General features: G+C 44.8%; 1 protein-coding gene across 1 annotated transcript in view; it reads right to left on the bottom strand.

Annotated features, from left to right (window-relative positions):
* Positions 1-1,718: 1,718 nt before the first annotated feature.
* BMP6 (bone morphogenetic protein 6) overlaps positions 1,719-16,740 on the bottom strand; it is an 86,276-nt gene continuing 71,254 nt past the window's right edge. The window contains exons 3-7 of the mRNA XM_062491058.1: positions 13,104-13,252; positions 11,745-11,942; positions 4,039-4,115; positions 1,959-2,069; positions 1,719-1,868 (exon numbers count right to left, since the gene is read on the bottom strand). Coding sequence (XP_062347042.1) covers positions 1,719-1,868; positions 1,959-2,069; positions 4,039-4,115; positions 11,745-11,942; positions 13,104-13,252 — 685 coding nt within the window. The remainder of the gene's footprint in view (positions 1,869-1,958; positions 2,070-4,038; positions 4,116-11,744; positions 11,943-13,103; positions 13,253-16,740) is intronic.

Raw genomic sequence — 16,740 nt, forward strand, 5'->3', positions numbered from 1 at the left:
AGTTTGAATGCTAGGACCACACACTTTGTGGTGTCTTGGATTATAATATGACTCTGTTCTTTGGTGCATAAGATGTTCCATGTTAGACTTAACTGAAAGCCAAAGAATTTACATTGCAGAGACTGTCACGATACAAAGGCAACAGCAAACCTAGGACTGAATTCTGCTGTCTCATATGCACAGAAACTCATGGAATGAGGATTGCTACAGGCTAATTTGACTAATCTGTCAAGATGCTGGGTTTTGTCCATCATATGGAGTAAGTTGGTTTGCTTTTTTTTTAATTAAAAAAAAAAGGCAAAGCATCAATGAATTTTTAAATCAGTCAATTTCTCCTGGTTCTTCACTTCACTGTCTGTCCAGAACTTTTGATTCTGTTCAATCTAAAAATGTGTGAAGGTGAAAAAGCCACAGTGAAAGGTAAGTGTTGTACTGGCAGATGTATTGGATCAACATGTGTATTTCTGCCTTTCAGGAAGCCTTTATTATGTTTTTAACAACTTTCTAGTGAAGCACAATCTCATGAGTTTCTTGTATAAAATCAAAGTGGTACAGTTGTTTACACTGAGATTTTTTTCTAAATAAAAACTTTTTTAAAAAGCAGTCTTTCTATAAATGATACAGCACAATGAATATACAGTGACAAGTGCAATAAATTATAGCTTGTATTTACAAGAAGCCTTTTAAATGCAAATAGAGGTAAGTGCATTTAATACAAGTTTAATATTGATCAAAATTTGCTATTAGCTTCTGCTAGACAAACCATGGCTCTATGCTGCATATCCTTTATACCAGTTTGTTAGTTGCATGAGTTGAAAGGGAAAGATTGCAAATGTTGTTGACATTCTGTCTTCCTGTAAACAAACTGTCCAGCTAGAGAATGAATGGCCCCCAAGCTTTCACATCTGAATTACAGCTGAAGAAGTGTTCTGACTTCCTTCCTGGGCAAGTGGTAGTAGATGAGGCAGCTCCACGTGGGGAGTGGAAGGAAGTTGCCTAAGAACAAGTGCATAAATTTGTATTGCTCAGTCAGATAGTGAACTGGGAAGACGAGCCAGGGTCTGAGTTCATGGTAGTGTTTCTAACACAGGGTGCAGCCAAGCCATGTTACACTTGCAAGATCAGAGTTAAACAGTGCTGGGAACATAAGAGAACTGAAACATCTGCTTTGGCACAATTTTAGATGCTTACTGTCATGAGAGATGTCAGGAGAAGGCTAATAGTCTAGGTACAGTAACTGGTCCTTCTGGCCAAAATGATCTTGCACAAGATGTACACTCTAGGTCTGAAGTGCTAACACTGCTTTCTTTAGCTTCTCTTACCCTCCCCCTCATCTTCCCTCCCTGCCTCCAAAAAGAGACCTCACATGTTTTGGATGTTGAATGCTTCTCTGGTAAAACTGCAGCACATATCCAAGCACCTGCTACAGGCCAAGCTTCTCTGTAAGACTAAGATCATCCCAGCCAAACCAAGTGTGTGGGCATTTCGCTGCTGCTTATCTGAGCAGCCATTGTGGCATTGGGTCAGTCTGTAAGAAGTCCAGCAGTTTGCTCCCACCCTGGGGGATGGTCTCCACACCCCTTCCTCCCACAAGGCACATACATGGTGTTTTCTGAAGGGTGGTTCATCACGTTTTTTTTTTCCCCAAGGTGGTGAAAACGGGGAGTGTTTTATCCAAGTTCATGGCAGCATCACAGAGTCCGTGCGAAGACTGTTTGTCAGTGACATCCACAAGCTCTAACTACCATATTCCTGTATTTCTTCAAGATTACATTAGAATTATCATCGAAGTAAAGGACAGATATGGCATTTAGTTTGGTAGGTGCACAGCATGGTTTGGGAACGTAATCAGGATTCATAAGATGAACCTGTTGCCAAGAAAGAAAACACAACTGAGACACTGATATATTGTTTACAAATTCACCTGGTGCTTGGCACTGAGCTGCCTGGAGACTTACCAGAGTTTGTACAATGGCATGATTGGTTGCGTTCATATGGGCGTTGAGTGGGAACGAGCACTCCCCATCACAGTAGTTGGCTGCGTAGCCCTTTGGAGCGATTATCCAGTCCTTTTTAGGGAAACAAACAGAACGTGGTTCAACAGACAACTGCATACAATTAAGAGCAGCTGAAAATTTTCCACTAACTTCTTCCTTGAGGGTGAAAATGTGTTTTCACTGAAACTGCTCGGGTTTTAGTTGTCTTGTTTTTCTTTTTGTGGGCCATCACTTTTCCATGAACACACTGATTTTAATGTCCAAAGAATGGTGCACATCTTTGTACAGCTCAACTACACATAAGTAAGAGGGCTTTATCCCTAAAACCTCTCACTGGGTTGCTGTGTGGAGATTGTTTGGAGGCCTTTAGGTTCCAGCATTTCCTGCAGGCCCTCTGGCTGAAATACCTTTCCTAGGTTGAGTCACAGCCACAGCTGGTGTCCTCTCATGGAGAAAATCACATATAAGCAGGCACATGGGTACAATTCCATCAGGGATCTCCGCAACAGGAATTTTAAACGCTGGTGTGCTGCCTCAGAGACAGTCTAACTTATACACTCTTCTACAGGAAAACTACTGTGCTAAAGACACTGTGGGAAATCTTAGCTGTGTTAAGAGCTTCTCCACATCTGGCAGACTCCTAAAGGAGGGGCAGGACAGCCAGCCTGAGCTGCATGAGCACGCAGGTGGGCCAGGTGGTAATCTGAATGCCATGCTGGGCAAAGAGAGGACTTGTTACCAAAGGCTAATTTAAAAAATTACAGCTTGTCGGCTGCTGACACAAAAGAGCCGAAGGAAAATTAAAAGTAGTACCACTTAACAGGAGAGACTTGGCCTTCCTTGGTGTGGGGCTCTGCAGCTCCCCCTGCAGAAGGATGTACTAGTGTGTTCCCTGTAATTGTATCTCTTGGGCAATTTCCACTTTAGCTGACACTTGAGTCTGACTGAATTTTGCTCCAGCAGGCCTGAGAAGCCACACGCTGTTGCTGCAGTTTTGCTAACCACATTTGTTCTGAAGGAAATAGCAGTGCCCAACTGCAGGGGGTTCTACTTTGCCTTGATTATCTTCCTACAAAAAGTAGGACCTGGATTCCAACTCTTACAATGAGTCCTTCTGGTCTGTGGCCTTCCTTTGGCAGCCTCTTACCCTCCTGCAACTAGAAAGGTGAAGGTAGTGCCTTCAAGATCATGAACTTTCCAAGTGGGATCCAATTCCTGCCCAAAAGCAGGACAAGTTAGATGAGGAAGAGGTGGAAAGACTGCTCAAGTGAAAAGCCACATGTAAGTAATGGGGAATGGAGTCAGCACACAACCACAGTTGCAGCTAGTGGCTGAAGTTGACACATAAGCTACAAAAAATGCTGCTGTCCCATTAGCTGAGAGAGGACTTTCATGTCTTGGGTATTACAGAAGCAGCAGGGTCCCTGAATAAAAACATTAGCTGATAGAAATGGGACCTCCCTCACAAAGTGTCGAATGAAAGAATAAAAAAAAAAATAAAAAAGAGGAAGTGAAGGCATTCTTTGAAGTGTGGATTGTACTATAGCCTGGACCTAAATAACTTACTCTAAACAATTTTCTGGCCTCATGGTGCTGCAACTAAACTCAGTCTTCAGTCTACCTACCACAGGCAATGCTAATTGTGGGGCAGAGGTTGTGGAGGATTTCAAACAATGGCCAAGGTTAAAATCAGTATGATCACTAGAAAAAAAAAATTAAGTTAAAATCACTGCTTAACATCAGATTGTTTTCCTTATCATTAGAGGTACACAGATATAAGCCCTTGCCCGTACTGTGACTCCCATGAGTGACAGGGAATGACTGTATACTTGAATCCCATAAAGTATCAAGCTTTCTCTGGGTCTTATCAAATGTCACAACTATCAATATTTATTTGCCCTTCTCTGTGACTGGTTTTAGTGAGGAGGCACAAGGGACATTTTAAAGCATAATGGCAGAGTTGAGTGGAATTACCGTGACACTGTTTAGATAACATTTCATAACAAAATGTCTGGTTTACCCAGAGAGAAACATCACACACCTGCCATCCCAAGTCTTGGAAGCTAACGTAAAGCTCATGCTTTCTGCACGCTGTTTTTAAGTCACTGCTGTTGTAATCTGTTAAAAGAAAAAGAGCAAAACAAGAATTTAGAAAGTAAAACAGGCACAGAATTGCTGGAGGGCACATCTAGCCAGATGTGTGCATGCTGTGGGCTCAGCAGCGAGAAGTGACGAGCTCCCTCAGCAGCCAAAAGGATAAGGGTGTTGAGGGACATCCAAAGCAGGGCTGAAGCTTTTAAGATGCCTGTGGGAATGGAGGAACCCAAGTAACAGTGACTCAATTATAGTTACTTCAGTTGTCTTTAAAGTGCTTGGAAAACACCTCCAGCAAAACGACTTCTTAAAAATAAATCTACTCCTTCAGCCCAGCATAGGCTGCATCCCCCCTGGGTGCTCACACTCACCCCACTTCCTTGGCTCCCATTTCTGCATGTGCTGCCCCAGGTGGGAAGCTCAAGCTGCACACACACACTGAGAGAGAATTATAGCCCCAGGAAATTTAATCATCACCTTGTGCCCCTGCAGAAGTCCTCAAACAGCTAAGGTGTCCCATAGGCAGGGAAGCCCTGCCCTTGTTCCTCTCTGTGCTTTACCCCAGCTTGACCTACACATCTCATGCGGCCCATGGCACCACCTCTGCCCTTGGACCTTTTACAAACCATGCTCTGAAAAACATTTCTCCTTTTCATAAACTGCTTATCTGCATATGACACAGCACTTGACCTGCTCTTGCCATTCACTTGCTTCTTAATGTCAGTAAAAGTGGGGACACAGGATGCAAAGCCCTGACCAAGACCCCATGGCACAATGTATGGGGATGTTTCAACCATGCAGGAGCTGCTCCTGATGATCCCACAAAGTACAGCATTTGACAGCGAGTGGAATTTCCCATTTATATTTGGAAAGAGAGGCAGCTCAACATGTGAACACCTGAAACCACAGTGAGCAGAGGAGCTGAGCTGCGACAGAGGGGCCTTTCACCTCCAGGTGACTGCACAGATGCACACTGATGGGTGGTTACTGATTTTGCCACACCTCAGGTGGCTGCTGGGCCTCAGCAGAGCAGCCACAGAAACCGCCCTCACAGTGGGGTGATTTGGCCACCAGCTACAGCTGCTGTTCCTGTGCTTTGTACCTTATGGTAGGCATGAGAGAAAGACATGGCAACAAATTCACCCAAGCAGCTTAGAAGCCCAGGTCACCATCCATATTTTTCCTCCCATGCCTTTCCACAGGGTCCTTCTCTCTCACAGCCCTCATTTGCAAGTAAAGGCACTCCTGTCAGCAGGCAGATGCCACAGGCTGATGTCCCTGCCTCCTGCTGCCCTGGACCTTCCAGTTCACCAGCCCTCTGGTGCCCCTAACATGGCTTGAAAGGGCACCCTCCCAGTGCAGCTTTCCCCAGATGTGGCAGCTGGGATAGAAAAATATTTTTAGTGATTTTTTCCTTGGCTCTGAATAAGCCTTTCTTTTTCATCCCTCCAGCACAGTGTGCTTCCCCCCCCCCCCCCCCCCAAAGTTTGGGAACTACAAATGCAAATATTTATTCAAAAGAAAAGCTATAATACTAAAAGCACATCCAACTGACATTAAGGGCAGCACAGCAGTACAGCTGGGTACAGTTAACACTGAGGGCTGAAAAAAACCCTACACCTCAAACCCAGCTTCCCAACCACCAAAGATTAGAGAGTTGTTTTTAGAAGCAGTTGGGTTTTAAACTCTAAGGATTGCATTTCAGACTTTGAATAGCTTTGCTTCAATCACGGATTTAATCAGGTGAGCAGAGCTGGTTAACAGCCTGCTGCAGCATAAACATTCGCTCTTCCAGGAGCACGGGTTAGCAAGAACAGAGGCGAGTCTCTCTATTCAAGCTTTCCATTTTCAAACCAGACATACCCAGAAGAAACCAGGGTGTGGTGGTTTATTTCAGATGAAGCTTTCCAGTCCCTGGCTCACCCCAGAAGCAAATCTCTAGCATGAGATGTTTCAAAATTATTTGGTCATAACAAGGGAAAAAAACCTGAGAAGATACTTTTAGTGATCATTAAAGCACCTGGAACACAATTTCATTGTTCTTCAGTGGGAAATATATCATTTGCATACAGGAAAACCATCTGTATTTGACAGTGAAGTTGTTCTACTCACAACTGCGTGGGTAAAATGGTGCTATGTTCCAAATCCAGCTACAATTTACCCAAATCTGCTACAGGAAAGAGGAGAAGGCAAGGGAGGCAGAGAAAACAGGAGTGGGAAGGAAGGCTGCAAGCAATCACAAGTTTAAGAAAACACAGGGACGGAAAAAAAGAGCTGCTTAACAAGCTACACCAAGCAGAACATGTTATGAACGTGTCCTCTCTCACACTACCCCCAAAAACTCACCCCAGCTGACTGGTCAGGGTTACCTGATTCACTCTCTGCATGGAGCCCTGGCTGCTCTCCATCCAGGGCAGATGCAGACAGCTCTACCTCCTCACTTGCCCAGCCTCAGCCTTTGCTTTCCTAAATGTCAACACACTAAACATCGCCTCTCCCTGGCTTTACACTCCTCCCTGTTTAACCCTCACTCCAAGATCCCCTGCCCTCTTTTCTTGTTATGTGTTTGCCTACAATGTCTGCTTTATGGAAGTTATTTTAGCCCGACTTTAGTTAAGTCACAAACCTTTAAGCAATCCTTAGCTTTCTGAATTGGTGAAAAAGATGCAGCAATACAGATGCACATAATCAAGACCTGTTCCCTATAGTTAGAAGCTCAGCATATGCCCTACATTGGACATAAATCCAGTTATGGGCCTGAAAAGAGGAATACACAGTGTCACAGGGTTTTGGCAGGGAGCTAAAGCTCACTGAGCTACTGAACTTGGCTCCCACAACACATTTTCTGCAAAACCTGGAAAGCAGCATCAGCCACCCCAGGCCAGCATGCTCAGCTGTTTCAGCCCAAATTGCCACTCAAGGTGGTTTGTAGTGCAAGATCCAACTGCCAAGAGGCAACAGGGTTTGTGTCCCTTCCTGCCAGCCTTGCAGCAGGGAGCCAGGAGGGCCAAGAGAAGGCAGCCTGCAGAGGGGATGTGCTGCAAAAAATTGCCACAGGGTTGGCCCACACTGCCATGGCACAATTGGCAGGGACTGAAGAGGCTTTCAACATCTCTGAGAGTTTAGGGAGCTGCTTTGGGAGCTCCTGAAGGCTCAGTGTGGATTTAGCAAAATTGTCTCTATTTTTTTCCCCTGAACATAGCAATTCAGAAACACTAATTTGGCACTTAACAAGGCACTGCATTTAACCATACTGCAAACAATTTTGTCTAAAACAGAGATTCAAAAATAGCTCAAACCCCCAGTTCTGCACTTAAAAATAACTCCTAGAGCAGCACAGTTAAAACAGCAGAGCTAAGATGGCTTGTCTCTGTGGTGTGTTTGCACTGAATGTTGTTTGCCTTCACCAGGACTCAAGTCTGACTTTCTGCAAGCACAGATGTTTCTCTTAAGGCTGGACACTGGCATGTGTGTTGCTGAAAAGGATGAGAGAACAGCCTGACCCTAATAGTCTTCCTCCTACAGATACTTATGCACCCACCTTAGATTTCCTATAACCTCTCCCACATTAAGTGCTGGCAAAGAACATATAAATATTTACTGAGGCTGATCCATCTGAGAACACCCTTGCTGCTCCCAAGGTGCCAGTTTACCAAATTCCACACAGTAATTAATTGCTTCTGTGATTCAAAATAGCTTTGACAGAGGTCTCCAAGGCCAGCCCCTTCTTCTTGGTGTTTGACTTTGGTGATCTGTCTGGATAAAGCTGGTGTAAACTGATCACACAGTTTAGTAACAGTCCACTTCACATGAAAGTGATCTGCCTGGGTGGGAAGAAGGGGAGATGTCGGACTGACGTGAACCCACATGTGAAGGCACATACAGAAATGCTGGCCACGCTGCTCCGGTCTGCATCCAAACACTGCACTGAAGGGAAGATTGGCTGCCAGATAACGAAGTTTATTAGCAAGGCCCTTGCCATCACAAAAGCATTTGGACTTATTTGCCTTCAGTGTTTGTGCATGATGCCCTTTACAATATCTGGTTCCTGTACACACTGTCTGGTGCCATGCATGTCTGCTGGAAGGAAAGGCCACTTGAAGGGCCTCTCCATTTTTCATGGAGCAGCTCACATCAGTGCAGGATGCATTAAAGAGAAGGACCTGAGAAGGGACTTGGCTTGAGTTTCATTCAGAGCATCAAGTGCAGCCCAAAGTCAGACACTGACATTCTCTCCGTGAGGAAGGGCTGACAGAAAGGGATGTGCCTGGAGGCTGACTTGCAGAAGAGAAGGATTATCACCACTGGATAAGAAGACAGCCCTGTGCAAAACCTATAAATCATGGAGTTGGGCAGAGGTTCACCGCCTGTTATGCTGGACAGTCCCATCTCTTTGGTCAGCTGGAAGGTCATCACAAGTGTGAGAGCATGAGTGCAAGCCACTGCAAGATTCAGCTGAGCCAGGGCCTCCAGGCCCTGCAGACAACAGCAGAGAAACACCTGCACACTCCTCCCACCCACCGTGTTCCTCCATGTCCAGGGCCAGACCTGGCATATGACTTTCTGCCTCAGCAGATGAAAATACTCCCTTTTCTTCCTGCTCATCCTCCTTCTGCAGAAGAATTGAGGCTCCAGGAATGCATTGACGCAGGATTCTATGTCAAAGCAGTTTATAACCGTGGGGGTTGCTCAGTTCTGCTTTATATAAGCCAGTGATAATTACGTGTTTATAATGAAAGGAAATAATCATTCTTGGCAAAAAAAATACAGACTATTGAGAAGCTTGTGCCACAGCCTTAGCATCTGAGCTCTAGGTACTGACCGCAGGACAACAACTGCACATCAAAGGCAGCATGGCGGGGTCCCTTTGGGTCCCTTTCCCACACACAGGAGCATGCCCTCACCTAACTCCCCTGCCTCCCCAATAGCAGCCCAGCAGCACACTTCATGCACTCTAAACTGATTGAAATACTTGCCATATCTAGAAAGTAATCTGGGGTTTTTTAAAGCATACTGCCTCAAAACAACTCATAGCATCTTCTGGGGAAGGGGTTCCTTTTCGGATTAAAAAATGTGTATTGATTAACATAGAGGGAGGAAATTACAATCTACAAAAAACAGAAACAAAACAAAACAAAAACAAAACAAAACAAAACAAAACAAACAAACAAAAAAGCTGCCTTGCTTTACAGAAGAGAAACTGCTCTCAAGCCCTGGTGGGGAGCAACAATCCTAGCTTGGGGAAGAGCACAGACCAAAATTCTGACGAGACGTGAGATACAACAAGAAAAGAAAATGTGCAGGTGAGGAGAGAAGCAGAAGGGAACTGCAGCATCCCAGTTCTGCACCGACTTTGGGTCCAGATGCATCAAGGCACCCTCAGAAGAGCTAGGCAGCCTTCAGGACAATCCTTGGGCTTGCCTTCTGCTTCATCCTGGGGCAAATGCTTCCTCAGCCCCACCACGCGCCAGGATTTTTTTATCCTCCCAGGTTAAAAAAAAAGAAAAAAGCCCTGTGATCTGTAATGTTAAAAACACTTTTTGGTCATTGGTGCCTCTTGGGCTGTTAAATCAACCACTTCTTAAAGAGAACAGAGTCTGAGAGTGTCACACTTAGAAAGGAAAACAAGATGATGTAGTCTCTTTTCTAAACACGGAAACCAAGCAAACACACATCTTAACTTTAAATTCCCCTCCTTCCCCCTGCCTTAAATCCACAGTCTCAACTATACCTTGACTACTGCACTGCCAAATTCCAGGTTTTAAATTAAAGCTGGACCAAAAAAAGCCCTCGAGACCACAGAATGCCAGCTATATTCCCTTTTTGTCATTTTAGAATTTTATGACCTGATGTGTGGTGTAGTCAAGAAAGCAGCTAAGTACAAATGGGCCTTTTTGCCCAACAGATCTGCTCCCTCTGGGGCTTTGAGTCACATCACCTGATTTAATAGTGTGAAAATTTTGTTTTAGCACTGTGAAGTTTGCAGAGCCAGGCAGAGAAAGCTGCAGCTTATCCTGACTCCAAGTGCCACTAGCACAGCAGAACAGCAATGCAGCAAGGAACTTTCTCAAAGCACCATGAATGCATTAAAAATTGGCTCTTGTAAACGGAGCTGAGCCTACCTAAGTGGGAGAACTGCCTGCATAACAGCTGGGCTTACAACACCCAGCTGAATAAACTACCTGTGCCTTTGGCAAGCTCATCATGCAGGAAAGTAACTCAGCAAGAAGCTACGATGCCCGGCTTTAAAACTGCAGAGTGGAAATCTAAAGGAGGACCAAAGCAAGTCTCAGGAATTTAGATCCACAGAAGGTATTCCCATGGCAGATTAGATTATAACTCCCCCAGAAACGCCACACTGGCACTGGCCAAACTCCCCCAGGGAGGTCAGGCTGCAAAACTGAGTTGGTCCTCCTGCTCCTAAAATCCATCTCGCACCCAGCCGAGTCTGGCACTTGCATGGCATTGGAACCCACAACCATGCTGCAATGTGCACCACAAAGAGATGCAAAGGCCACTAGTGTCCAACTGCTGCTGGCACATACTAGCCCAGAGGGCAAGTCCATCACCACAGTGGGCTGCAGCAATTGAGCCGAGTCCACACACATGCACAAACCCTGCCTGCCAGCCCTGGAAGGGCTCCCAGCCTGGCTCTGCTCCCTGCAGCATGTAGCCACCTCGGGTGCAAGCATGGCTCACCCACAACCCAAGCATGCAAGAGCAGGGAACAGCCTACAGATTCCAACCAGCTAAGTGTCAGCAATGCTGGCTTATCTCCCTCTGCTGTGTTTGGACATAGACAAAAAAATACAGCTGCCTCTCTTCCTTGGGGCATAGTCATTTCTAGACATGGGAAAAGCAGGGATCCTACTGGGAGCAAAGGGGGCAGCATAAGCAAATTAATCAAGCAGCTTGGAATAGGCTGAAATGTTTGAGAGGAAAGAAGGAACTCGGTGAATGAAGGGCTTGTAGCACTGTGGTGATGGAAAGCAGACAAGACTTAGAAGACAGAAGACTTTCAGTTTTTGCCAAAATGTCATTGTTACTGTATTACCTCAACAGCCCACAACAGCACTCACAAGGCTGCTGTACACCTGCAATATGCAACCTCTCCTCAGCAAAAAGGCAAACTTCTTTGCCTGCCTAGAAAGATACTTTACCATGTGTGCACTGATGTCCACACAAGATTAAACAAAATTAAAGCACTTCATGCTGTTCTTCCATGTTTTTTCCAAAGAAAACTGAAAGAGGACTCTGCTGGGAATGTGTACATGCAACACCATAAATCTCAGTGTATATGGAGATAGAGTCTTTTAAATACTGCATTTCACAGGGCATAATTCTAGAAAAATACTGCATAGCAAGCAACCTACAAGCACAAAGTTGTGGTTAAAATACCTCACCACCTTGAATTCAATGGATGAAACCTCCCATGGGGGTCTGGACTCCATGCTGGCTTCAAGAGGACTCCTGTAAGTTTCATTACATGAGACCTCCTCTTCCACAACCTTGCAGATATAACCTATTCCCCCAAGGAAGAGCACTCCATCTCACAACCCCCTTCTTGCTTCTGCCCTCCAAAGCAACCAGAGCCATTACAAGAAGTCATCCCAGCTTGCCCTGCATGATTGATTACCCGTGTTCCATGATTACCTGTGACACTGGACACCCTGGAAACATCCTGGGTCTGGGTGGAGCGGTTTCGGCTCTGCTGCCGGCGCCTGCTGGTCGCTGACCTAGTGGTGCGTAGGTGAACCTCGCTCACTTTGAAGAAGGCCACCATGAAAGGCTGCTTGTCGTAAGGGCCATCTCGCCCTACCAGCCCTGCTTCTCTAGGGTTTACACTGAAACCTTCAAACAGAAAAGGGAGAAAAGTTAGAGAAACATTGCTCCCTTCAGCAACCTGGTATCCCCATAGGGAGTGTGTCCTCTCCTCTTGCTCATATTCTTTAAACCAGACATTCCTTTCCTGACACCATGACCTATGGACATTTTTATGACAGCACTCCACTCATGCTGGACAAGATTTCACTGCAGCATCTGGTTCCTTGGTTCCCCTTTGGCATGTCTAGTCTCGTTTTGGCAGTCAAGTTATATAGATATGTAAAAACTAAACTTAGATGTGTAATGAAATTAGTCCTGCTGCCTGTGAAACACAAATAGCAAACATGAGATCAGGAGACATTTAGGGACAACAGAGGGCAAAGAGACAGTGTGCTTTTGCCAGGGGCACAGTGGTGGGCTCTCAGCTCAGCTGGAGAGGTAGAGGTTGGCACTAACATTTCCTCAGGGAGAAGTGGACAGCCCCTCTAGTCTTACTTGACCTCACAGGTGTACTGAACTCCAACATGAAGCAACAGAAAGAAAACAATATTGGAGACTGGTTCCTATAGAGGACAGATGTCACTGTCACCTTCTGCTCATCTAAATCCTCTCCATTGCTTATCTTCCAACACTCAATCTCATGGTCTTTTGCAGTCTCTTCTTTTCCACCTTTCAAAGTTTCTGTAGACTGTGAAATGCTGCCATTACAGCTGCCACACACACTGACCACATAGTTTCTCCAGCAGTGCTCCCACATCAGCTTTGATGAGATCAACAGCAGATACAGCAGCCAGAAGGAAGGTACATACCACAGTATGTACAAACCTCTTTCTTTTCTCTTCCTCTCATCCCTAAATCTCACTGCACATGGCATTCCGGTTCCATGCCCCCTTCCACCTCCAACCAAGAAACTGGGGCCCTAACCAAACCCCACTCTACCAGCTGGTCCTGGTACTGTCGAGGGACACCTGACCTCACTTATGGGGAAAGACATGTCCATCACAGGAGCACAGCCAGGACAGTCCACCACCTGTGCCCTCAGACGTCTTGCTTGTAGTGTTGGATACAGCTGCCTCATGAAGGCGGAGTGCTCACCCTGCCCCATCCCAGCTGAGTTCTGTTAGCATCACTTGTAGACAGTATCCCAGAGACTGAGGGGTGAGTGGTGTTACCCGGCCCATAACCTACCGTCCCGGGTCACCACGCTCAGCTGCAGTCCCATGTTGTGCTGGGGGTTCATCACCCACATGTTACTGGTGGCAGTGACATCGAACTCCAGCCAGCCCTCCTCCGACGCCCACACTGCCCGCGTGTCCAGCAGGAACAGGTCAGAGGCCCTGCAGAGAAGGGTAATGACAAGATTGTGATATTGGGGATTCTCTCTCCTGGCTTTTGCTGTTGCAGAAACAAAATCTGAAATAGTTCTAAGTTATGTTAATGTCTAAAACAAAATGACGTCTCAAATCTGCCTGTATCCAGAGTTTTGCCATGAGGCACACATACTTCCACATGTGAAATTCAGGATTATAAAGGTCTTCACCATTTTCTAAGGCAGAGGAAAACAATCCTGCCCCTCAGGGCTGTATATCTCTCCACCAACAAAAGATTAGTAAGGCACTCTTCTTTCTGAAGAGTGTACTGCTAGCCCTGACATTACTTCATTCTTATATTTATTACATTCATACATTTATTACATTCATAGCCAGTGGAACCACCAGTCATTCAATGGTGTTTGCCACAGGGGTGTCATGGTTTAAGCTCACCAGAGACAAACACAGGCTTACTTCAATTGATCAGAATAAAGAACCAAATAAACAATTGGCAAAGCATCAAACGGTGAAGGAAAATGGACCTCTAAAGCCTATAAATATGTTTTTCTGAGGCTTATCAACAAGGATTGGATGCCTTGTTCCAAGGTTGCTGGTCTTGCACCATCCCCATGGGCTTCAGCTTCAAATGATTTTAAGTCAATAACTTTTTTGCAGCACCAAGTACCCACCCAAACACTATTCAATGAAACCAGCTGCAGAAGCACCCAAAAAAACCCCCAGGTACATTTTCTTACTGTATTAGAGATGTAACTTTCCTATGCAAGAAAGCTACAATTCGTACCCTTTACCTGTGGCCATCACCACAAAATGGATACCAGGTGTCAATCTCACCTTCATCTCTCTTCCCCCTGGATATTTTTTTCTAACGATGCAAATGAGGAAATAGGGTACCTGTCTCTCCTACCCACCAGAGGTTAAGTTCAGGAAAAAAAATTTTGATTAAGTTATGTTTTATTTTTGGCCAGCTGCGATGTCATAATGCCCAGCAGCTTGGTTTGCATGAGATCACACATGGAAAAATAAGCACTTAAGTGTACTAGAGCTCCTAGTGCAGCTATTTTTACAGCATGGAGGCTTTCCTCCACCTCACTGGTAGCTGCACACTGTGGTTGACTCAGCAGCCTTTCCCACAGGAGTCTGCCACTGTTCTTCCAGCGGGAAGAGGGCTCAGGATCAACTCTGACCTTCACCTCCAACAGCAGCAAGCAACTATGGCTGGTCAACTGCTACATGTTTTGGAAACCTTGAGAGATTTGGGCTTTCCCAGACAGGGCACATAAACTGAAATGTTGCTTAAAGGCAGCTGCAAACAGCAGCTGCAGCTGTGACCACTCTTTCCCTCTCCAGTTTTAAGAGAGGAATGAACTCCTAGATCATTCCCACCTCTCAATATGACTAAAACATTGGGCCTCTCCAATGCTTGAAGTCAATTATATCTGAAAAGGGGTTTTCCTAGCACCTGTTCCGACCTTCCCCTCACACCAGTTGCTTCCTGATCTCTGTTCTTTGTAAGTCCTCTACACAAGGAACTCTGTAAGAGCAAGCCCTCCTGAATATTGAAACACACACACAGCAGTCAGTTCTAAAAAAACATGAAGAGGAGGTTGAAAGTTTACATTCCCCACTGCATTGACCTTTGGGAAGGCACTTGAACATCAAAGAGCTGTAAAGCTAAAATAGTCCACATGGCTTCATGTAGCCCATTCGCTTGAACTCCAGGCAGGATCACCTATATCCACATTGCTCCTGAGAGAAGTTTGCCTCACTTGATCACATATACCTCCACCCTCAGGAACTCTCTCATCTTTCCAGGAAATTGAATGTGCTTCGTGTGACCTTTTTCTCCCCCTCTATTATCTAACTTAAATGTCTCAACAACATCCCCTTCTTATTACAAAAGTATCTTCAGTCTGTCATTAACAAGCCCTGTTTTATAGACTTTGCCTTCTCTCATGGCTTTTTATCAACCCAGTTCAGATCAAGACCTCACTGATGCTGAGCACAGTGGAAGGATAATCTTGATACATCTCACAGACTGTGCCTCAGCTCATACGCCTCAGAATATGATTTTGGCTTCTTCACAAAACTCACACTGTTAACTCATGTCCACCTTGTGATCTACTATAATCCTTAGATTCATGCTGCTGAACCACAAAGGACACAGACATTTCCTAGGGTCCATCTACATCAATGACTTTTCATGTCCAAATGCAACTGTTCTTTCCAGCAAATCAAATTTCCCCTCATCTCACCCCACCTCAGACTGAACCTCCAGAATTATAAGATTTCTTAAAATACAGACTTGCCTTCCAATGGGTATCCCTCATTTTAGTGTCCTCCACAAACATAATAAGAAAACTGCCTGACCAAAGAACAATTCTACCAAGCAAAAATGAGCCACTTTATCACAGTCTGTCCCTCTCCCTTTGGAAAGATTTTGATTCCTTTGTAAAATGAAGAAAATGGACCATCAGGCTTTCCAGTCCTGTTAAGTCTCTGCAAAAAGTCTCATACAGAACTGGTTTTTCAATCAGCTCTGCTTTTTTCAGTCAGATGACTTTTGCATTTTTTGACTGGATGAAGCCAATGCTGAAGGTTCACCCAAGTACTTTTGGGCACAGTGGGTGTGTAGGCAACACATCTGAATACCTTTTCTTTAAGCCTCTTTTCAATCAACATTTGTCACCCAAGCCTTAGCAGGCTATGCAGAACTGCATATCATTACTAGTTTCCATTTTGTCATGAAGGTTTTAAAAAATATTCAGTCACTTATATCCAAAGACAAAACTAGGGAGAAAAAGGGAGGAAAAAGGAAAAAAAAAAGAAATAATTTATTTACATTTAAAAACTTCCCAACTACTTAACTATGGGTCTTTAACCACCCCTTTATATTTTTCTAAATAGAAATCTTCTATGTCCCTCCTCCCTTAAGAAAATCACCTCAAATTTGGCCAAGCAGTAAATACTTGAAAATTGCTGCCCACAAAGACTCAACAGAGATTCAGCTCTTAGCAACAAAATTCTCTGGACTTTTTGCATGCAGGGAACATACTTTCCCCTCCTTTCCCCGTTGGTAAACCAAATACCATGAATCACCTGAGGGGAATCTGCTCTCTCCTACAGCCACATGGCTCAGAGATGCCCCCTACTACACCTGCAAAAAACAACAACAACAACAACAACAAAAAAACAAAACAAAACAAAACAAAACAAAACAAAAAAACCAGAAAAAAAACCCCCCACATATGATGTCTGATCTTGAACTGGAAAGTGGTAAATCTCCCAGACTAACCTCTGGTCAAAGGGAAATAGGAAAGAAGCTCAAAGGAAAAGAATATGTCATCTCAGTCCCTGGTCAAAGGGAAAGAATATCTCATTAGACAAGGAAAAGTGGAGTGTTTTTTGCAGTTGTGGGGGACACAGAGACATGCAAGGACTAGATGGAGTGACCTTGGATAAAAAGACTGCAGAGAAAAAGGGATTCCAAAGATTTT

This window comes from Cinclus cinclus, chromosome 1 (genome assembly GCF_963662255.1).
Source record: "Cinclus cinclus chromosome 1, bCinCin1.1, whole genome shotgun sequence".
NCBI classification, from domain to species: domain Eukaryota; kingdom Metazoa; phylum Chordata; class Aves; order Passeriformes; family Cinclidae; genus Cinclus; species Cinclus cinclus.